The following is a 23278-nucleotide window of genomic DNA, read 5'->3' as shown; positions in this document are numbered from 1 at the left end:
GGGAATTAACAGCTGAGGAAGAACAGAGCACTTTGGAATTCAGTTCATGTTGGCAGGCTGGCATCTTCAAGACTGTTTACCTTGAGAGTGGAATTTCACCAGCCCAAACACCTTAGCGTTTCCTAAAACATCTTAGTGGTGCCGGATTGGCTATAGACAGACAGACTATGGGGAGAAGGCTAAAAAGAATCAGGGGTTTAGTTCTGTATTAGCACTTGACTTTACTGCCTTCAGCACTTCTTAATAAAAGTACCTATTCACTTCAACCAAATGGAGTCGAGAGTTTTACTTCCCTAGGATATTAGGCTGGGGCAGGTCAGACACAGTATCTTCCCCTGCCTATTTTGATGGGTAGATGGTTTCCTCCTTGATTATTGTATTTTGTCCATTTATCTGGTGCCTGCATATTGGAGTGTTGGTTGCTGGAGGGGATGTGTTCTAGTCTTTGTTTCCTTCCTAGTATTTTTTTATTGAGATTGAGGAAGAAACATATCACCAATAAGGATGATTTGTGTGTGTGTGTGTGTGTGTGTGTGTGTGTGTGTGTGTTTTCTGGCCAAGGTCTGCATCCTATGTATACTCCATTTGTCATTATCAAAAAAAAAAATCTAATGATAATCTATGACCAAGATTTTTATACAGGACAAAAATCTAATGCCATTATATAGATATTTTTATAGTACAGGACAAAAATCTAATGCCATTATATAGATATTTTTTTTAAAAAAAACTAAGCATTGTCACTTTCAGATATCAATCTCTTGGATTTCAAATATAATTTGATACTGCAAGGAGTATCCCAAAAATATGTTGTGATGACAGGAACCTTCAGTTTTTGTATTAATTTCACAAATGACATTACTGGTTCTTTTATGTTATATTGAGTATGTCTCATTCTGTAGTATGTCATACTAACAGGGCTACACACAGCATATTTAACCGTGCAATTTCACTTACCAGGACTAAGAATAGTAATGGCTGCTTGAACTGCACGCCGTATTATATTATCCATCGCAAACATCCAATGAGGTTTGATTAAATGATTCCTTAATACTTTGTTCACCTGTTAAAAAGAGGCAAACAAATTGTGTATTTATTATCCAACTTACTAATCAGGTAACTGCAACATTACAATAAAGAAATTTGGATTAATAGCGCCTATTAGCAATTGAGTTTATATCAGAAAAAGACACTTTCTCAAGATTCAATAAATATGAAGAACTGCAATTTTTATATTTCTTGGGAAAAGATAGCTGTTTATATTTGAAGAACAACATTGATGGTTACTTACTATCAGACTTTCTTAATTTAGTGCTAATTAAATGTTTTGATACTACAATTCAGAATTTTCAGTCATTATCATTTGAAGACCAAGCTTAAGGAAAGCTTAATTTTCATGACAAAAACTGGATAGATTGACAGAATGATTGTTTAATAACTGAATAAAATTATAGTCACTGTTTTTTTAAAAAAAGTCAGTTTGTAGCGTTCAGAACAGATATTTCCTTAGTTATTTTAATGTTTTATTTTTATTATCTGCAACTATATTATCATCTAGGCCAGGGGTAGGTAACCTTGGCTCTTTTATGACTCGTGGACTTCCAGAATTCCTGACCCAGCATGGCTCAGCTTGGAAACCTCTCCCTTTCCCCTCAGCATGGCTGGCTCAGGAATTCTGGGAGTTGAAGTCCACGAGTCATAAAAGAGCCAAGGTTGCCTACCTCAGATCCAGGCAAAGAAAAATGCTACAGATGAAATAATGTATCTACACTGCTATGTAAAAGTACCTGGGATATTTGCTTAGTTCTATGCACAAATATTTTATAATGTACAATTTATCTGCATAGAGTAGAAAGTAGAATTCATTTTCAGCTATTTTATAAATAAAAATGTTCTGGAAGATTTTGTATGTACTTTAATCATCATCTGCAATGAAATGTTTGTATCTAATGAGCATCAGGGAGGCTTGTCTTCTGCCCTTACTTCAGAATGCTATGGTCTTGGTGTAATTTTCTTTAATTTTAAGTCATGAGAAATGTATTCATTTGCTCTTACTGGACAATATATACCAGCTATGCTAAAGTGCTTAAGAATACATAAATGTTTGCAATAGCAAAAGTTTTCTCTTCCCTGTATTCCAAATATTAAGCTAGGATTGAACATACTGCATCTTGAAATCCAAACAATACTAATTGAATCTGATTGATTGAAGGACTGTCAAAATCAAGATCCATTTTCAACTTTGTTATAGTTGATGCCATAATTCTGTGTTCAGGAGAGCGTATGAAATCTCTTAAAATCGCAATTATCTGCTTAATGTGAACAACCGAAAGATGCAACTCTTCAGAACTCTGAAAAATATGAATATGCAAAATATTTTTTTAAAGCCAGAAATGATGAGTTCGACAAATGTTACTATTGTAAAAAAGTAACTCAAAGCCATAATTATTCTAAATCTCATTACTGAATCATAAATTGAAAAGAGGTTTAATTACTGGTTTGCCAAATTGAATGTTGATAGTATAACTGAAAGCTACCTGTTTCATTTATTTTATTTTCTTATATAATTATATAAGAGTAATTGGAAATGGAAGAAAAGTAAGAGCCAGTTTGGTGTAATGACTAAGGTGCCAGAAACCAGAAGATTGTGAGTTCTAGTCCTCAGGCATGAAAGCCAGCTAGATGACTGGATCAGTTTCACTCTCAGCTGAAATTACTTCACAGGGTTTCGTTGTGCAGAAAATAGGAAGAGAAAGGAGTACAGGTAGTCCTTGACTAACACCACAATTGAGCCCAACATTTCTGTTGCTAAGTGAGACATTTGTGTTAGATCGTGGGCTCTGGACCGCATGGCCAAGATGGACGACGCAGGACAGCAGGGTTCAGCATAACATTCTTTCTTGATGAAGCACAGACTTGGCAAACAAAGGGGCAACTGCCCCACTTATATACCTAGCCAGGTATACTTGGAACTAATCCCATTGTCCGGATTTCCCACCAAAGACTGCCCTGCCAATCCTAACAGGGCACCCTGCCACCTGGTGGTGTCAGTGGCTATCTCTGTGAAACATCCCCTATATACATATATACATAACACCCCTTCCCCCATACAAAGAAAAGAAACAAATAATAATGGAACAATAAACTAGTGGGGAAAAAACCTGCAGAGTGGAGTTTGATTTATCACATAATAACCCTAGCCTCAGGACCTTACATAGTCCTTGAGATATGCCGGTGGCCTATGGATCCTTGCTGACTGTTTCACTGTTTGCCCCGCATTCTGGTCACCCGGGTCAGCAAGGGCAACTGGGTCTGCAATGTAGTCATCAATTGGAACGCCATCTGGGTCCTGATTACCAGCCAGATGTTGCTCTGGAATCACATTTTGTGGCTTTTTGGGTTGTCTCTTCCTCAACTGGTCAATGTGTCTTCTCACCTCGCAACCCTCCTCCACCTCTACAATGTAAGATACAGGCCCCGTTTTGTCCACTACCACCCCCTGAATCCAGGTATGCCCTAGACCTAGTTCCGGGCCCAAACCTTTTCACCAATGTGCAGTTCTCTGGTGGTGTCTGGTTGCTCCTGTTGAGCTGCCACTCTGTCTGGGTGTAGTCTGTCCAACTTAGTAATGAATCGCCGTCCCCAACGCAACTCAGCAGGGCTCTTGCCCGTAGTTGTGCATGGAGTGATATGTTGCGCCAAAAGAAACTGAGCTAACCGGTCATGCCAATCTCCCCTGATGATGTGCCTCAATGCGTCCTTGGTTGTCCTCACCATTTGTTCTGCCAAATCGTTAGTCGACGGGTGGAAAGGTGCTGATGTGACGTGTCTAATCGAGTTGGCTCTGGTAAATGCCTGGAAATCAGCAGATGTGAATTGTGGGCCATTATCAGAGACCAAGACATCAGGCAACCCATGAGTGGCAAATAGACCCCGAAGCACTTGAATTGTCTTTGCAGTGGTCATTCTAGAGACTGGAACTACTTCTAGCCATTTAGAGTGACTGTCAACTACTACCAGGAACGATTGTCCCTGAAAAAGCCCAGCGTATTCGATGTGTAACCTAGACCATGGGGTGTGGGTTGCTTCCCATTTGTGAATGGGAGCCTGTGGCTGTTCTGGTCTTGACCTTTGACACATGTAGCACCCCGCTACTTGCTCCTCTATGGCTTTGTCAAGACCAGGCCACCATAAGTAACTCCTAGCTAGTGTCTTCGTCCTTACTATGCCAGGATGCCCCTTGTGTAACGATTGTAAGACCCTTTCCCTCAATTTCTCTGGAATAATGACTCCACTACCCCACAGTAAACATCCTTTATGAGAAGACAACTTGTGCCTCCTCATAAAATATGCCTGGAAGTCAGGACCCGGGCTCTTGTCCTGCCACCCAGATGCTACCCATGAGCTGACCCTGCTCAGTACCTTGTCAGCTGCGGTGCCAGCAGCAATATCCTTCACCTGTAGAGGGCAATCTGGAAGATCTTGGATGAGTAGGATCTGCTCCACCGGTGCTGGGTCAGGGTCATTGCTCAACATTGGCAATCTGCTTAATGCATCTGCATGGCCCATATCCTTTCCCGGTTTATGGACTAGTTTGCAAGCATAGGCGGATAGAAAAATACACCACCTAAGCATTCTTGGGGAAAGAATTTGTGGTGTTTGTTTGTCAACAACACCAACAATGGTTTGTGATCAGTAAAAATGGTGAACTCCCTGCCATATAGATAATCATGGAATTTTTTTACTCCTGACACAATTGCCAGTGCTTCCTTGTCAATTTGTGCATAATTCCTTTCTGCTTTGGACAGAGTTCGGGAGTAATATGCAATAGGCCTTTGCTCCCCATTTTCCTCTATGTGACTTAATACAGTGCCCACTCCATAAGGGGATGCATCACACACAATGCAGATAGGCTTATTTTCTATAAAATATGTGATTGTTGACTCACTAGATAAGAGTTGTTTAAGATTTCTAAAACTCTGTTCATGGACCTTGGTCCAGATCCATGGAGTTTTCTTATCTAGCAGTCTGTGTAAAGGTTCTGCAATTGCTGCTTTGTGGGGTAAAAACACGTGATAGAAGTTAAGTAACCCCAGAAAAGCTTGCAATTCAACCTTATTTGTTGGGGTTGGAGCCAACTTAATTGCTTTTACCTTAGAGACAGTGGGGTGAATACCTTTGGCATCAATCCTGAACCCTAAGAACTCAATGGATGCCACACCAATGCTGCACTTACTTTTTTTAAGTTTAAGCCCAGCAGAGCGAAATCTGCTTAAAACAGCTTGCAGCCTGTCAGCCAAGATCTCTTCAGATTCCCCAGCGATGAAGACATCGTCAAAATAGGGACATACACCGGGAATGCCCTTCAGAGTCCTCTCCATCACTTCTTGAAAAATCCCAGGAGCTACTGAGATACCAAACTGTAACTGGTTAACTTGGAAAGCTCCTCTATATGTCACTATTGTTTGAGCGTCAGCCGCTTCCTTATTAACTGATAGCTGCTGATACGCTTGCACCAAATCAAGTTTTCCAAAGAGAGCGCCACCTTGGACAGTGGCAAGGACTTGCCGGACCGACAGAACCGGGTAAGCGTGCGGATTTAAGGCTCGGTTTATCGGAGCCTTATAATCAGCACATATTCTAATTTCTCCATTTGCCTTTAACGGAGTCACAATTGGGGTTTCCCAGTCTCCCCCGTCCACTGGTTCTAACACTCCCTGTTCCACCAGTTTGTCCAGTTCGTTCTCAATCTTATGTTTGAGAGCAAATGGGACTCTTCGGGGCTTGATACGAACTGGTGGAACGTTCAGGTTTAAATTTAATGGGAGGGCCTGTGTACTTTCCCAGCCTGTTATCAAATACGTCTGCAAATTCATTACAAATGGATTCAAGACATTTGTGCTGGATGCTACTCACTCCCCCCAACCAAATGCCCAGGGCATCAAACCAATCCAGCCCTACTAAACTAGTTCTCTGCCCATCGGTCAAGTCCTTAAGCCCCACACGCACGGTGGCCTTTCCCCTGATTTTAATAGGGGTGTGCTGAAAATCTGACAGCTGTAAACTGGTGGGCTTTAAAGGAACCCTCTGCCTACTCCGATCACAAATTCTTTTAAATGTTTCATAGGAGATTATTGAGACTGCAGAGCCGGAGTCCAGCTCCATCGGGCAAGGTACCCCTTGCAGATGGACCTGTATTGTTATTTTTGGTTTGAGCAGCTGATGGACTTCCGTGTGAGACACGGTCCGTCTGCTCTTTCCAGGGGTTTGTGCCAAGGGAGAACAGTACCTTCAAGCTCCGATGCCATAGCTTGTAATTCATTCAGGCTGTCTCTGCTCCAATTCCAGCAGATGGCTGCAATGTCCCCCGTCTTGCCCTAGGAACGACACTTTACGGATCTGAACCGGAAGGTCGCTCGCAGATGGTTTCCCCCACAGCTGGCACATTTCTGGTTGGATGAGTTGGCTCCCCTCGGTTCCTTGCAACCGCAGCTGCACGCTGTGTTTTTGTTGGCTGATGATTGTCTCCACCGGCCTCCGTCGTTGTTCCGCCGTGGTGGAAGCTTTCCGGGTCTATGCTGTACCGCATTTACCTCTGCCTCTCCGTCCAGGTTGCCGCTTCCGCCGTTCAAAGCACACTCATGATGTATGCTCGCTCCTGAGCTGCTGCCATTGTGGTGTGTGTGTTTGCCAGAGTCATTGGCTGCCTCATAAGCCATCACCTCGTCTAAAAACTCCCGCAGATTCATCGGTGGCTTTGTGAGGATCCTTTGATGGCATTGCTGGTCTCTCAGTCCAAACACCACTCAATCCCTGATTCTGTCTGCCAGATCAGGAAATTTACACTGGCAAGCAGCCTGTCTCAGCGCCGAGATGAATTGCGAGGTCGGCTCACCTGGTTGCTGGCTGCGCTGGATGAATTGGTGCCTCCAATAGATTGGAGCTCTCGCCGGCATGAAATGCTCCTCCAACTTTTTAAAATCAGCATAAGAGATGTTTGCGACAGGCGTCAGTGAGCAGACCAATGGCCACATCATACACATCCTGACCGCTTAAGCACAAAAGCGCCGCTGCTTTCATCTTATCATCTGTGATCTTGTTGATCATCAGGAACCCTTTGACTCGTCCCAGATGCGCTTCCCATCTCTCTGGCTCGTCGATGTTAAAACAAAATTCACTGGTCACTCCGAATTTAGCCATGTTGCACCGGTCCTTGAATACTGCTTCGTTAGAAAGGTCTCAGAATTTTTTTTTGCCTTTCCTGCTTCAGAGTGAATTCAGCTCTGATTGAAACAGCATCCCATCCTCGTCGCCACTGTTAGATCGTGGGCTCTGGACCGCATGAACAAGATGGACGATGCAGGACAGCAGGGTTCAGCATAACATTCTTTATTGATGAAGCACAGACTTGGCAAACAAAGGGGCAACTGCCCCACTTATATACCTAGCCAGGTATACTTGGAACCAATCCCATTGTCCGGATTTCCTGCCAAAGACTGCCCTGCCAATCCTGACAGGGCACCCTGCCACCTGGTGGTGTCAGTGGCTATCTCTGTGAAACATCCCCTATATACATAACAATTTGTTAAGTGAATTTGGCCCCATTTTTCTTGCCACAGTTGTTAGTAAAAATTTTTAAGGGATTAGGGAGAGGGGTGGGAGTGGGTTGTGGTTGTTCGGCTATGGGGGGTGGTCTATCAACCGCTGCTCAGGCCAGGCCTGGATCTGATCGCGCGGGGGGAGAGCGGGGTGTGGTTGCCTCCGGGGCTCATGAGCGGGTCGTGGGACTACCTATTCCCACGACGTTGGGGAATGGCAGCAGGCGCATGAACAGAGGGCCGTATCGTTACCGGGTCGTCTCCGCTATTTACAAGTGGTGAGGCGCTCCGACCCTCTGTTTCTTCCCCAGGGTCCCGGGAGCGAGGATGTGCAGGCTCCTGAGCTCCGGCTGGTGTACTTGAATGCCAGGTCCATGGTTAATAAAGCTCCCCTCATTCGGGATTTAGCTGAGGGTGAGCATGCGGACCTGGCTTGCATCACGGAGACTTGGTTGGGCCCAGAGGGTGGTGTTCCTTTGGTCGATGTTTGTCCACCAGGTTTCCGGGTGCTACACCGGCCTCGGGCTCATGGTAGGGGCGGGGGAGTGGCAGTAGTTATTAGGGAGACCTTATGTCCGCGGGAGACCACCGATCCCCAGATAGTCGGGTGTGAGTCGCTCTTTTTGAGATTTGGTCCAGGGGCGCAGTTGGGCTTGCTGCTGGTGTACCTTTCACCTAGTCGCGCAGCGGCAGCCCTGCCTGAGCTACTTGATGTCCTCTCTGGGCTGGTGGTTGAGTTCCCCAAGCTCATAGTCTTGGGAGAATTCAATCTACCATCCCTTGGAGGTTCATCTGAGTTAGCTCGGGAGTTCATGGCTTCCATGACGGCCATGGACCTGATGCAGGTAATTTCTGAACCAACTCATGAGGGAGGCCACACCCTTGACTTGGTTTTTTTATCTGGACGGTGGTTTGATGATCTTCGTGGGGGCTCTCCAATTATCATGCCCCTGTCATGGACCGATCACCACCTCCTGCGGCTGGTCTTCCGCTTTGCCACCCCCTGCCGTGGGGGTACGGAGCCAATTAGATGGTACCGCCCCAGGCGCTTAATGGATCCTGATAGGTTCCAGGCAGCGCTGGAGTCCCCACCTGCCTCCATTGCTCACAACTCGGCGGATGCCCTGGTGGAAGCCTGGGAAAGGGCGGCCACTGAGGCACTTGACCGAGTTGTACCCTTGCGGCCCCTGACCCGGTGCAGATCCCATCGAGCTCCATGGTTTACTGCGGAGCTCTGGGAGATGAAGCGCCGGAGACGGGGCCTAGAGAGCTGTTGGAGGTCCAGCCGATCCGAATCCGACCGGTTGCGACTAAGAACCCATATTAGGTCTTATCTCGCAGCGATGAGGGTGGCGAGGTGTAATTACTTCTCTGCCCTCATCGCGTCCGCAGATAATCGCCCGGCCGCCCTGTTCAGGGTGACCCGCTCCCTCCTTAATCAGGAGGTGAGGGAGGAACCCTTGCAGGGTCGTGCCGAGGAGTTTGGTCAACATCTGTTGGATAAAATCGCTTGGATTCGGACCGGTCTGGACTCCAACTGGGCAGAGTCCGACGATCAGGACACGGGCGGTCTTGTCAATGTTATCTGGGAGGAGTTTGATTCCGTGACCCCTGAGGAAGTGGACAGGATTATGGGGAGGTTGAGCTCCACCACATGTTTATTGGACCCGTGCCCTTCTTGGCTGGCTTATGCAGCTAGGGAGAGGACACGAGGCTGGTTCCATGCAGTTATATCTGCTTCTTTGAGTGAGGGTAATTTCCCCACCGTCTTGAAGGAGGCGGTGGTGAGACCTCTCCTCAAGAATCCTGCCTTGGACCCAGCTGTGTTAAACAACTTTTGTCTGGTCTCCAACCTTCGCTTTCTTGCGAAAGTTGTTGAGAGTGTGGTGGCGCATCAGCTCCCTCTGGTTCTGGATGAAGCGGATTATCTAGACCCGTCCCAATCGGGCTTCAGGCCCGGGTACAGCATGGAGACGGCATTGGTCGCTCTGGTGAATGATCTCTGGAGGGCTTGGGACAGAGGACATTCCTCTGTCCTAGTCCTATTAGACCTCTTGGCGGCTTTCGATACCATCGACCATGGTATCCTGCTGCGGCGTCTCAGGGGACTGGGAGTGGGAGGCACAGTTCTTCAGTGGTTCTCCTCCTATCTCCTGGGACGCTCGCAGTCAGTGTTGGCAGGAGGGCAGAGGTCGACCCCTAGGGCTCTCGTTTGTGGAGTTCCTCAGGGGTCGGTCCTCTTGCCTCTCCTGTTTAACATCTACATGAAACTGCTGGGTGAGATCATTCGTGGTTTTGGAGTTGGGTATCATCAATACGCTGATGATACCCAACTTTTCATTTCGACCCCAAACCACCCCAGTGATGCCCTCGCTGTGATGTCCCGTTGCCTGGAGGCGGTTCGGGTCTGGATGGGGAGGAACAGACTTCAACTCAACCCTGACAAGACAGAGTGGCTGTACATTCCGGCATCCCGGGACATTCAAAATGTTCCATCTCTTTCTATGGGGGGTGAGTTTTTACTCCCCATGGATAGGGCTCGCAACTTGGGAGTCCTCCTAGATTCACGGCTTACTCTAGAAGATCACATAGTAGCCGTGACTAGGGGGGCTTTCGCTCAGGTTCGCCTGGTGCGTCAGTTGCGGCCCTATCTGGACCGGGATGCCCTGTGTACGGTCACTCATGCGCTCATGACCTCTTTTTTTTATTATTTTTTTCCTTTGAAAAACCCCCCTTCCCCCTCCCTCCTCCCCTCCCTACCTCCCCCCTATCTCCCCCCCTCCCCCTCTCCCTCCTCCCTCCCCTGCCTCCCCCCCTCTACTTCCCCTCCTCCCCCCCTCCCCCCCGACTTCCCAGAGCAAAATACAAGGTATATATCTAAAAAGCAATCATAAACAATCATATACTAACAATTATAAACTCTAAAATCCATCACTCTCTAGCTTATATAGAGTAAACCAATCCTTAACAATACTAAATATGTATAAAGAACTAAAATAAAAGAAAACTGGCATCATTCCCATCTATGTTCTTCCACAATTCACTATTACCTAGACATATTCTCACTTACACATCACAAGCACCTATCCCTATTAACCTCTCTAGCCAAAATAGGCTATAATAGATAGTTCTTACACAAATTAACCCGCATTAACCCACAAAACTTTCTTCCTCTTCCTCTGTAGTAAATTGTCCATTAATTCCAAATTGAACATTCTGTTACCATACATATCATCCCAAAACTCTTAAAAACACAACTACCACTTGACTATAAGTATATTGTGGAAGTTCCATAGATTTCTACCGGTCTTATTTTTTAATCTTTTTTGAGCGTTTTAAGGCAGCACGCGTCACCCTCTGTTCTCTAAGATCATCCAAAAGAGTTGCAGCTTGATCTCCTCCTGTACCCTTCTCGTCTATCTGTCCATCTTCATCCTCTTGATGTTCTCCTTCTCCAGATCCCTCTGCAGCTTCCAGAAGTGTTGATGGGGTTGCTTTTAAAACATTGTTGTAAAAATCATGCGCTTGCTTCACAGTACCCACACAGTACCTTTTGCCATCATACATGAAGCTCAACCCAGCTGGGATCTCCCATCTGAACCTTATATCTCTTTGCTTAAGCTCTTGCACAAGAAATATAAAGTCCTTCCTTCTCTTTAAAATCTTTGGAGGAATTTCTTTTAGAACCAAAACTTCTTGACCAGCAATCACAACTTTAGTATCATAGGCAGCTTGTATAACTTCATCTCTAATTTCCCTTTTTACAAAATAAACCACCACATCTCTAGGCAACTTTCTCTGCTTAGCAATCCACGAATTCACACGAAACACTTTGTCCATGCCTTGTTTTATTTCAGATGCTGGATGGTTCAATACCCCCTCAAAAGCCTCAGAAACCAGCTGCTTTAAATCTTCCTTAATATTCTCTTTTAGGCCTCTAATTCTAACAGCAAACTGCATCTGGTAAAATTGAGCCAGACTCTGTTCGCTATCCATTTTGTCTTTTAAATCTTCAATTTCCAATACTTTTGCTTCTAATATAGCATTCTTTTGAGTCAAGTCTTCCACTTGATCATCCAGCACCTCCACACATTTAGCTACTTTATGCACTGAGGACAAAATGTCTACCTTCATCTCTCTAAGTTTCTGCTCCATCCTTTCTTCCATTCTCTGCTCCAATTTCTCCAATTTCTCCTCCATCTGTGCAAATTTAACACCCATTGACTCCAAAATTAACTGGGTATGTTTTTCAAGATCCTTCGATGTCAATACATCAGGAGAATGCAACGCCTGCAGTAATGATTGTTGTTGCACCGGAGAATTTCCAGCACTCCGAAAAGTTCTAGGGGGAGGTTTAGCCGCCATCTTTTACTTACAATTGTGACGCACTTTCACTTTAAGTTTTAAGCAAAGTCCATCAAGCTTGAGAGTAAAATAAAATAATCCTCTTCATCTCTTCATCTTTCCCTCTTGTACTGCTCTGCCTGCTCTTTTCCTTTCATAGTCTCTCCTTCAAGCAGGGATGGTCGCAGACGCCTGGCTCTGCTCCATAAAGTCCGGAGCAGAGACGCTAGCCAGCTGGGAGCAGCCCAGGCTACGGGGGAGTTCAATCCTTCAGCCGCCCAAGCTCCAAGCTCAGGCGGCCCCGGAGAACTCGACCCCTACCTGGGGGCTCACCCCCTCCTCTTCTCCCGAGGAGGGGGCTTCAAATTCGCCCGAACAGCTGATCGGCGCTGTTTCGGGCGAAAAATCACACAGCTGAGCCGCGGGCAGCCCGGGAAGGCTGTCTCCGGCGCCGCGGAGCCACCGGAAGTCCGCGCTCATGACCTCTTGTCTGGACTACTGCAATGCTCTTTACATGGGGCCTCCCTTGAAGACCACTCGGAGGCTCCAACTGGTACAGAATGAGGCCGCGAGAGTTGTCTTGGGAGTTTCCCGGTACTCCCATGTTACACCTTTGCTCCGCGAGCTGCATTGGTTACCAGTTGTCTTCCGGGTGCGGTTCAAGGTCTTGGTGATGGTTTTTAAGTCCTTACATGGCATGGGTCCGGAATACCTCGGGGACCACCTGCTGCCAGCGTCGACTCCCCTCCGCCCTGTGCGTTCCCACAGAGAGGGCCTCCTCAGGGTGCCACCGGTCAGAGAATGTCGACTGGTGGCCCCCAGGGGGAGGGCCTTCTCTGTGGGCGCCCCGGCTTTATGGAACCAACTGCCGGTTGAGCTCCGGACGGCACCGGATCTTCGCTCCTTCCAGCGCGGGTTAAAGACCCATTTATTCGAACAAGCTGGCCTGGCCTGATGGGGGAACCTTAGGGTTTTAATGGGTTTTACATTTTGATTGTTTTAATTGGGCAATTATTTAATCTTTTTTAACTTTTGTATTTCTATTTATATGCCCTGTTCACTGCCCTGAGTCCTTCGGGAGAAGGGCGGTATAAAAATTCAAATAATAATAATAATAATAATAATAATAATAATAATAATAATAATAATAATAATAATAATAATAATAATAATAATTGAATCATTGCAGTTGTTACTAGCACAGTTGTTAAGTGAATCTGGCTTCCCCATTGACTTTGCTTACCAAAAGGTCACAGAAGGTGATCTCATACCCTGGGACACTGCAATTGTCATAAATATGAGTCAGTTGCCAAGCATCTGAATTTTGATCACGTGACCACGGGGATGCTGCAACTGTCATGTCAAAAACAATCATAACTAACTTTTTTCACTGCTGTTGTAACTTTGAACAATCACTAAATGAACTGATAAGTCAAGGACTACCTGTATTATGTATGTTCGCCATTTTATTTATTAGAAAATAATAAAGAAGGTGCAGGTATGCTTCATCTTTCACATTTTGCTCTTCAGGTACTTAATACAAGTTTTTTGTATTTGGGCTCCCAAGATTGGAAAAGAAGTAGAAGGAAAAATAAACTCATTATTTCTGTACCATATCACTTTTTATGACTCCCTCTATGAAAATTTCCATTTAATAATGTTTATTTAGTGTTTTTCCTAATGCTTAGAAAGTATGAAAAGTATAAAGCAATTTTCTGTGCATGTATAATTATAAAAAATAAACTGATCCTAAAAGCCAGAGAAAGTCCTAGCATGAAATTTAGCTGAAATATTTGTTTATGTTATTCTGTGGGAACTGATTGCTGATTTAGTCCAGGGAGAGAGAGGGAGGGAGGGAGAGGAAGGAAGGAATGAAAACAAGAGAAAAGGAAGAGGAGAGGAGAGGAGAGGAGAGGAGAGGAGAGGAGAGGAGAAGAAGAGAAGAGAGGAGAGGAGAGGAGAGGAGAGGAGAGTTTGGGTTTGGGAGAATCATGGCCAAAAATCAAAAGGAAAAACGTATCATTTCTCTTGACTTTCATATTGTTATGCCAACAAATCCTACCTATAAAGTACTGTTTTAAAATTCTCATATAAAGTAATTATTTTACCCCAGTATTAGCTTTTTTGCAAACTAGCAAGGTATGTTATTACCTGTGCTACACATTCTTGTAGATTGGAAGCTACTTGATTCTGCTCTTCCTTAAGTATTCTATAAAGAATTGCACGACGTTCACTGTCCTTTCTTAGTAAGAAAAGACCAGAATCTTTTTCCTCAAGGGAAGAAGAAGAATTTCGCTCATCTGGAATTGAGCTGTCATCAGGAACACTATGTCAGAAATGATAACATTCATAGAAAAGTATGAATGATCACATAAAATTATGAATAAAACATGTCTTAATTGTTAAGTAACTTATTTTATTGATTCAATAAAATATAATAAAAAGATAAGTAACAAAAGGAGATTGGTAATAACATTCTGAGATGATCATCAGACTATTTTCCAGCACACCAGCAAACTCCCAACTGGCATAAAGATCAGGATGCAAACTTCCTGACAACAACTGAAATTGAACACAACTTTGCCACCTTCCTGGAGATTCAGATGGAAATGTCAGCAAGTAAAAAATACATAATTCTAGTTTCAGACTAACCTGTACAAGTGATATAGAAGCCATGAGTACCAATGCCATAAAGGGGACAATAAAGTAAGAGATGCACAACTTATTCAATTGCACCGTCTGAGTTGATACAAAGCTGCTCCACATCAACATTAAAAATAAGGAATTAAATCTTGTTCATGTGCACACTTTTCTATGTGTAGCATATTCAAATCACTTCAAATGAGTGAACTAGATTGCCACCTAACTACTGCTTAGCATCCAAAGCTTATGCTATACAGCGCCCCCTCCCCCGCAATACCTTCCACAACCAGGCAAGTAATTTGACAATAGTAAATTTTACCTTAATAAATGGGAAATGGGACTCTTTGATTGAACTTCAGAAAGAGAACGCTTTGCTTTTTCAAACAACATGTCAGATTGCACATCGTAGTCTGGCGAGACAGAGCTAGGCTCACTGCTACTACTGCCAGCCTGTTCCCCATGGACTGGCAGTGGCAGAGAAGTGCTACGATTATAATCTGGAAAGGAGCAAAGGAATAAATAAAAATGTTATTCAACTCTTAAGCAATGGAAAAACTGGTCTACAATCAATTTTAATTAAAATAGCTATCTAATACAATAAAACAAGACATTGGAAAAGCAAAGCAGAAAAATAAAACCCAAACTGATTACAAGTAGTCCTTGACTTAAGACCACAATTGAGCCCAACATTCCTGTTGCTAAGTGAGACATTTGTTAAGTGAGTTTTGCCCCATCTTATGACCTTTCTTGCAACACTTGTTAAGTGAATCACTGCAGTTGTTAAGTTAGTACCACGGTTGTTAAATCAATCTGGCTCCCTCATTGACTTTGTCAGAAGGTCACAAAATGACCCTGGGACACTGCAACTATCATAAATGTGTCAGTTGCCAAATGTCTGGATTTTAATCATGTACAATAACCATGGGGATGTTGCAATGGCATTAAATGTGAAAAATGCTAACTTTTTCAGTGCTGTTATAACTTCAAACGGTCACTAAATGAACTGTTTGCATGTCCACCATATTTGGCTTGGCGCTGTACTGGCATCCTGCCATCAAAGGACTGAGTGGGGAGAAGCATGAGGGGGGGGACAAATAAAATAAACCTGTATGCATTTTTGTGTGGGAATTTGAGAGGGGGGATGACAGCTGAAGAAAAACAGATAAACCTGTGACCTGTTCGTGCCAAGGCGTCTTCAAGGCCATTTGCCCTGAGTGTTACAAGCCCAAATACTTCAGCGTTCCCAAAACATCCAAGCAGCATCACATTGGCTGGGTTTGGACTGGTCATGGGAGGGAAGGGACGGAAGATTCTGCCTGACTTTACTGCAATCAGCAACTCTTAGTAAAAGTACCTTTCACTTCAAACAAGTGAAGTTGAGGGGTTTTTCTCCCCTAAGGGATAAGACTGGGGCAGATCTGACATTAGGCAGAATCTGCAATTGTGGTCAACCTTGAGAGGACATCACCTCTACTATAGCGAATGTACACACGTTCAAGGGAGTGATCAGGAAAAGATTGAATGCTGTGGGGAGACTTCGTCCAGGCCTCCTCTAGGACTGGATGTTTCCAAGTAGAAGGGAGAGGCAGAAAGCTGCAGTGACCCGCTGAGACCCAGGTGGTCCCTGGGTGTCAGGGGGAGGGAAGATTGGGAAGGATGACCCATGGGGTTGATTTTCACCCATGTAGGACATGGCAGCCATCAATGGGAACAAATGGAACTGGGAAAACTGGAGGAAGAAGAGGAGATAGGCAAGGAGCATGGGCAAGCCAACTGATGGAGCAAGCCATGACATTCATGTGGGTTTTTTTCTGAGAAACTCAAGGTATGCAAAGACCTCATCTGAATTGCACAACTCAATGGCCAGCCACTTCCAGTCATAGCAACCAATGGTGTGACATCTGCCAATGAATCCAGTTCTGCAGCAGTGACGACCACATCAGCCAAAGCACCTGGAGACAGCTCAACCTGCCCCCCTGTAGAGAGTTTGCCAGGGTCATGGCCCAAACCAAACCTGAGCTGGGTCACTGCAAACTCGCACATGGCAAGGCTAGGCAAGGCAAAGCAAGGCACCAAGTCATCAGTAACAGCAAAATTTGTTGAATCATGGCAAAAGTTGATGGCAAATACACCACTTGTTCCTGACAAAAGCCCCTCCACATGGCATCTCCTTAAATCCTGTTCTCCAGGTGAGTCTTGTGAAGAGGGGCGGGGTGTCCTCCTCCAGACTAGTTGAGTTGCCTGGCACTGATTCTGCCTCCTCTCCGTTCTCCACTCTTGGGGATTGGGCAGGGAAGGCAGTTACTCATCTCTGGAGCTCCGTCGCTCCTCTGTGCTGCCTGCCATTTCCATCTCTTCCCCCCCTTGCTCGGTCATCCTGCGCCCCCCTCTTCCTCTCTAGCAACCTTCCGAGTCCAGAGAGACCTGGGACTGCTTCATCCTGCTCCTCTGGTTGTTCCTCCTAGATCAGAGGCTGTACCATCTTCCTCCACCCTGGCGCTTTATCCACCTTCAATTCCTTAATTGCTATAAGAATTTCTTCTTCTGTTATCAATTGATTAATCTCCTCTTTTTGTGCTTCCGTAAGAACCGGGATGCTAGCGTTCTCCAAATATACATCAATGTCTTTTTCATTAATCTTCTCCTTAGCATATAATTTAGAATAAAAATCCACAAAGGCTTCCTTAATAAGATCCTGTTGAAACACAACCTTTCCCTTATGTTCAATTTTATCTATATTAGAAGCCCTTTGCTTTTTCCTTAGTCTGTAAGCTAGCCATCTACCTGGCTTTTTAGCATTGCAAAAAGTATTATGCCTGGCAAACCGCAAATTGGTTGCCACTTGATCAGCCATCAATTTATCAAATTGTCCTCTTAATAGCTTAATAACCTCCTTAGTCTTCACATCCAATGGCTTCAAAATTAAGGCCTTTTCTTTTTCCCTAATTTCATTCTCCAATTCTTTCCTTCTGGCTTCCAAAGTACGTCTGCATTTATTATTTATATATATCAACACTCCTCTCATGTAGGCCTTGCTAGCATCCCAAACCATATCCATAGAGGTATCCTTGTTCATATTAATTTCAAAAAAATCCTTCATCTGCTGTTTACATTCTTCCACATTTCTCTGATTAGTAAACAAATTCTCATTTACACGCCACGAGCGCCTATCCCTATTGTCCTTATTGATCTCTAACCAAACTGGACTATGGTCAGAAATAGTTCTTGCACAGATCTTTACCTTCTTAATCCTAGGAAAAAAATCATTAGTCAACAAAATAAAATCAATCCTGGAAAAAGTTTGATGTCTGTCAGAAAAAAAAGTATAATCCTTTTCATGTAGGTGTGTGTCACGCCAGATATCTCGCAGTTCCAAATCGCCCTTCATTTCAAAAAAAGATTTAGGCAATCTGGCATGACTTGGAACACGCTTAAAAGAGCCAGCCTTATCCATCTGTACGTCCAAAACACCATTCCAGTCTCCCATAAAAATAAACGATTTGCAATCCAATTGAGTAAGCTTTGTATGAAGTAGACTAAAAAAGTCAGCTTGTTGTTGATTAGGAGCATACAGTCCAACTAGAAGCGTTTTTTTACCTTCTAACAGCAAATCTATCATAACATATCTTCCTTGCTTATCTGCTTCAATTAATTCCGCTGTTAGAGTACTTTTCACGTAGACAACCACTCCGTTTTTCTTATTCATCGCAGAGGCAACAAATTGCGTGCCCAACCTTGAGTTCGATAAATATTTTTGGTCCATAACCCTAATATGCGTTTCTTGCAAGCATATAACATCAATCTTAAATTGTTTTAAATATTGAAAAACTTTCTTTCTCTTCTGTGGTGAATTTAATCCATTAACATTCCAAGTTAGAAATTTAGTCGCCATGCTTGGCGCCCCGAAGCTTTTGGAGCACATCCTCAATAGCCCCTCTATTTTCTTTGGGCCGCGCTCCTCCCACAGCTTCACTGTAAGTACGCTTTGAGAGTTCCATAAACTTCTGCTGGTCTTGCTCTTGTACTTGTCTTGCTCGTCTTAAAGCGGCACGCGTCAACCTCTGCTCTCCAGCAGCAGCCGATGAAGCTATAACTTGATCCCCTCCAGCACCATTCTCCTCTGTCTGTCCACCTTCAGCCTCTTGAGGTTTTCCCTCTCCAGCTCCCTTTGCAGCTTCCAAGAGTGATAGAGGGGTTGCTTTTAAAACATTGCTATAGAAATCACGCGCCTGAGTCACAGTAACCAGACGATATCTTTTACCTTCGTGCATCACCACCAATCCGACTGGAATCTCCCATCTAAACTTAATATCACGTTGCTTAAGTTCCTGCACAAGAAATGCAAAATCTTTCCTTCTCCTTAAGATCTTTGGAGGAATCTCTTTTAGAACCAGGACTTCTTGCTCAGCAACCACAACTTTAGTATCATAAGCAGCTTGAATAACTTCATCTCTAGTTGCTCTCTTTGTAAAATAGACCACCACATCTCTAGGTAGCTTCCTCTGCCTTGCAATCCATGAATTTACAGAAAAAATTTTATCCATACATCCCTCTATTTCAGATGCTGGCTGGCCCAATACTGCTTCCAAAGCCTCAGAAATCAGCTGCTTTAAGTCTTCTTTAGGATTCTCTTTTAAGCCCCTGATTCTAATAGCATACTGCATCTGGTGATAGTGGACAAGGCTCAATTCTCCGTCCATTTTATCCCTTAAATTTTCATTCTCCAGTACCTTTATTTCTAGTATAGAGTTCTTTTGACTAAGATCCTCCACTTTTTCGTCCAAATGTTGCACACATTCAGCCACGCTTTCAACTGTAGACAAAATGTCTACCCTCATTGCACTGAACTTCTCTTCCATCCTCTCCTCCATTATATTAAACTTCTCTTTCATCCTCTCCTCCAGTTTCTCCAGTTTCTCCTCCAGCCTTGCCATCTTATCATCCATCATTTCTGACATTACCTGAGATTGCTTTGCAAAGGCATCTTGTAAGTCCTTCAGCGTCAATGCCACAGGAGGTGCAGGAGGAAGCAAAGCTTGCAACGATGTCTGTTGCACCGGGGAATTTCCCGCACTCCGAAGAACTTTAGAGGAAGATTTAGCCGCCATCTTTCCCCACTTTCACTTGTTGCGTACTTTCACTTTCAAGCTATAAAGTCCATTGAGCTAGGGAGTAAAAATAAAAGTCCACTCCACCTTGACCTCCTGTACCGCTCTGCCTGCTCCTTATTACTCCAAAGTCTTTCCTTCTGGCAGGGGTGGTCGCTAACGCCTGGCTCTGCTCCAAAAATCCCGGAGCAGAGACGCTGAGCAGCTCGGAGCAACCCAGGCTTCGGGGGGGCTCAATCCTTCAGCCGCCCAAGCTTTCAGCTCAGGTGGCCCCGGAGAGCTCAACCTCTACCTGGGGCCTCACCCCCTCCTCTTCTCCCAAGGAGGGGGCTTCAAATCCACCTAAACAGCTGATCGGCGCTGTTTTCGGTGAATAAACACAGCTGCGAAGCGGACAGCCCGAAACGGCTGTCTTCGGCGCCGCGCCGCCACCGGAAGTCCCCCAGGACTCTTGTTTTGTACAGATCATTTAGGGGTAGGGTTATTACCATAACATTAATTGTACAATATAAGCAGAAGAAGCTACTTTAGAGTGATCTATACCTGTACTGCCAGAGCGTTAATTGACAATGGCTGTCAGACAGGATTTTTTTTTGTCAAATTTCTCTGGCCATGCCAGAGTCTAAATATGGATTGTTTGCAAAGAAAGCATAATTTTCATCTATAAATTATAATTCTTGCCACATATGGAAATCAATCAATTTCATCTCATTATTCTTACATAATTCTTAGCTGTGCTGTACACATGCTGATTTTTTTTTGTTTTACCTGAAGGTTTGAATGCAATTCTATTTTTCTTGCCTTTGTTCACTTGTTTTAAGAACAAGTCTTTAAGTAAATCAGATGCTGTAACACGTTTATTTGGATCAGGTTCAAAGCAGAGCAAGATAAAACCTATAGCTGCAGCAGAAAGTGATTCAGGGATTTCAGGGTGGATTTTGAACATCCCAACCTGTAAATAATAAAGGTTGTCTGTGTTATTTGAAAATTAAAAATTAATTCAATATTGGATTGTTTTATTGTGTGCATTAAAGTAGTAAAAGTGAGAAATAAAAGTTTTTCAATTAACTGAAGCTTATGTTAACTGTATTACAAACTATGGTCTGTCTCAAATTATATGGCCTAAAATAATAACTAACATTTATGAAGCTGATCTATTGAATACTTCAGAATTTGGTTCTGAAGTCCCAGTACTAAAACAGGGTGTCCAAGCCTGAGGCTTCACATTAATATTGGGTCTTACATTTGAAGAATAGCCAAGTTCCCAGTAAATCTAGGTCACAAGTTTCTGGCCAAGGAGAGGTTCCATCCAAGACACATCTGAAAACAATGCTATTTTTTGCTATAGATACAATATTTGTTTCCAGTCTTTTATTGATTTACATTGTAGTTTAACTTTATTTTTTATGTAGTACAATATTGTATTTTATAAGTTATCAATTAAAGTATTTACAGCATTAAAATACTGTAAATGGTCATGGACAAGCACAAAATTATAAGAATTTTAAAGGACACAGATAAAATGACTATAACTTTTTAATTGCAGTGAAACTTCTCACAGAGACTTTTAAAGATCTTGACCTTTTTTATTCAAATTCATCCACCATGATTACTGTTCTCAAGTACAACTATACACAAATATCTTGAAACCTAATTAAAGAGAACAGAACTGATCTGAGGGCACAACAGCAGCTAAATGGGTAAATTGAAACAGCCTGCCTCAGTAATCAAGATTTAGAATCGAATAGAGCTGGAAGGGACCTTTGAGGTCTTCTAGTCCAGCCCCTCGCTCAAGCAGGAGAACCTATACCATCTCAGACAAGTGACTGTCCAGTCTCTTCTTAAAAATCTCCAGTGATGGGGTGCTCACAATATCTGAAGGCAAGCCATTCCACTATTGTAGATTTACAATAGCAATTTATCTTTAAATGCATTCAGCAAAAGTCAGCTTCTTACCCTAGTCAAAATTGGATAATGGAAAACAAGCTGAAGTTAAATCCATAAACTCAGAAGATAAATAAAAAACTTACCCAGGGACTAGGATTCAGCATGTTTTGAATGGGATGCCCTAATCTTTAAAAGGTTCAATGCACCTGCAAGTCACCTAAATCTTCAATTGTCACTTGCTTTGCAGGTGGCTGTGGCAATGAATGCTTAACACAAGGCTGCCTACCACACCAGATTTGATCCTTCCTGAGCTGGGCAGATTTGTCAACAACTACCTGCACCTGTCTTCAAAACTATAAGACACCCTGGCCTAGACCTTCTCTTGAAAAATATCTGGAAGTTGTTATATTGATGAAAATTGCCACATTTAGTTGTGTAGAGTGTGACTTCAATTGTATTGATTCTCAGCATTTTATAACTTACCAGACAGTAAAGACAGAGGTAGAAACACCTTTATTTTTGTTCCAGTTTCCTGTTTATCTGACGTTGCTAATTAAAGGATGATTCCTTTCTCTCTATGTTTTGCTAGCACACTTATTTTCTGACCCCCTGCCTGACAGGATGAAATTAGCTAGGAGCCAGTTTTGTACCTTTAAATATTTCTGATAATAAGAGAAGCATCTGAGCAAGTGAAATAACACAAACTATGCAGTGATGTCATAATACAAAATCAGCTTACATACATGTATGGGATTTCACAATGCAAGTACCAGAGGGGATGGAAAAACACAGCATCAATATAAAGCAAATATCACGACTACCCTGGTTTCTTGATTAAACCGGCAGGACCTCATAAGACATGCACAATAATTGGGTTCACTTATCACATTAAGTCAAAATGAACAAGCCACATTCTAAGGTAATGCGTAGTGCACATTTAAGCTACCATCTTCACTAGATGAGTTGAATTCATCCCCATGGAAAAAGAAAAGGCCACATTATGATTACTGCTACAGTACTTATTACCGGTTCTATGAAGCTCTACGGCACCTTATAGAACTAATACCAAAAATGATGTCCTTATCATCATGGGGGATTGGAATGTTAAGTAGGAAGCCAAAAGATAACCGGAATAACAGGCAGTTTGGCCTTGGAGTACAAAATGAAGCAGGGCACAGGCTGATAGAATTTTGTCAAGAGAATATGATGGTCATAGCAAACACTCTTTTCTAACAACCCAAGAGACGGCTCTACACATGGACATCACCAGACGGTCAACACAGAAATCAGATTGACTATATGCTCTGCAGTCAAAGATGGAGAAGCTCTATACAGTCAGTAAAAACAAGACCAGCAGCTGACTGTGGCTCAGACCATGAGCTTCTCATTGCAAAGTTTAGACTTAAACTGAAGAAAGTAGAGAAAAGCACTAGGCCACTCAGGTATGAATTCAATCATATCCCTGTTGAATATACACTAGAGGTGACAAATAGATTTAAGGAATTAGATCTGATAGACAGAGTGCCTGAAGAACTATGGACAGAGGTTCACAACATTGTACAACAGGTAGCAACCAAAACCATCCAAAAGAAAAAGAAATGCAAGAGAGCAAAATGGCTGTCTGAGGAAGCTTTGCATACAGCTGAGGAAAGGAGGGAAGTGAAAGGCAAGGGAGAAAAAGAAAGATATGCCCAATTG

General features: G+C 43.5%; 1 protein-coding gene across 1 annotated transcript in view; it reads right to left on the bottom strand.

Moving 5' to 3' along the window:
• The window catches only part of MAP3K15 (mitogen-activated protein kinase kinase kinase 15), an 89981-nt gene that overhangs the window by 6006 nt on the left and 60697 nt on the right, over positions 1-23278 (bottom strand). Inside the window, exons 20-24 of the mRNA XM_083362918.1 lie at positions 20462-20645; positions 14905-15082; positions 14094-14268; positions 2166-2351; positions 958-1063 (exon numbers count right to left, since the gene is read on the bottom strand). Coding sequence (XP_083219044.1) covers positions 958-1063; positions 2166-2351; positions 14094-14268; positions 14905-15082; positions 20462-20645 — 829 coding nt within the window. The remainder of the gene's footprint in view (positions 1-957; positions 1064-2165; positions 2352-14093; positions 14269-14904; positions 15083-20461; positions 20646-23278) is intronic.

Source organism: Vipera ursinii, assembly GCF_947247035.1.
Source record: "Vipera ursinii genome assembly, chromosome: 4".
NCBI lineage: Eukaryota > Metazoa > Chordata > Lepidosauria > Squamata > Viperidae > Vipera > Vipera ursinii.
Note: the sequence above shows the minus strand (reverse complement) of the source record. Positions and strands in the feature narration are given on the sequence as shown.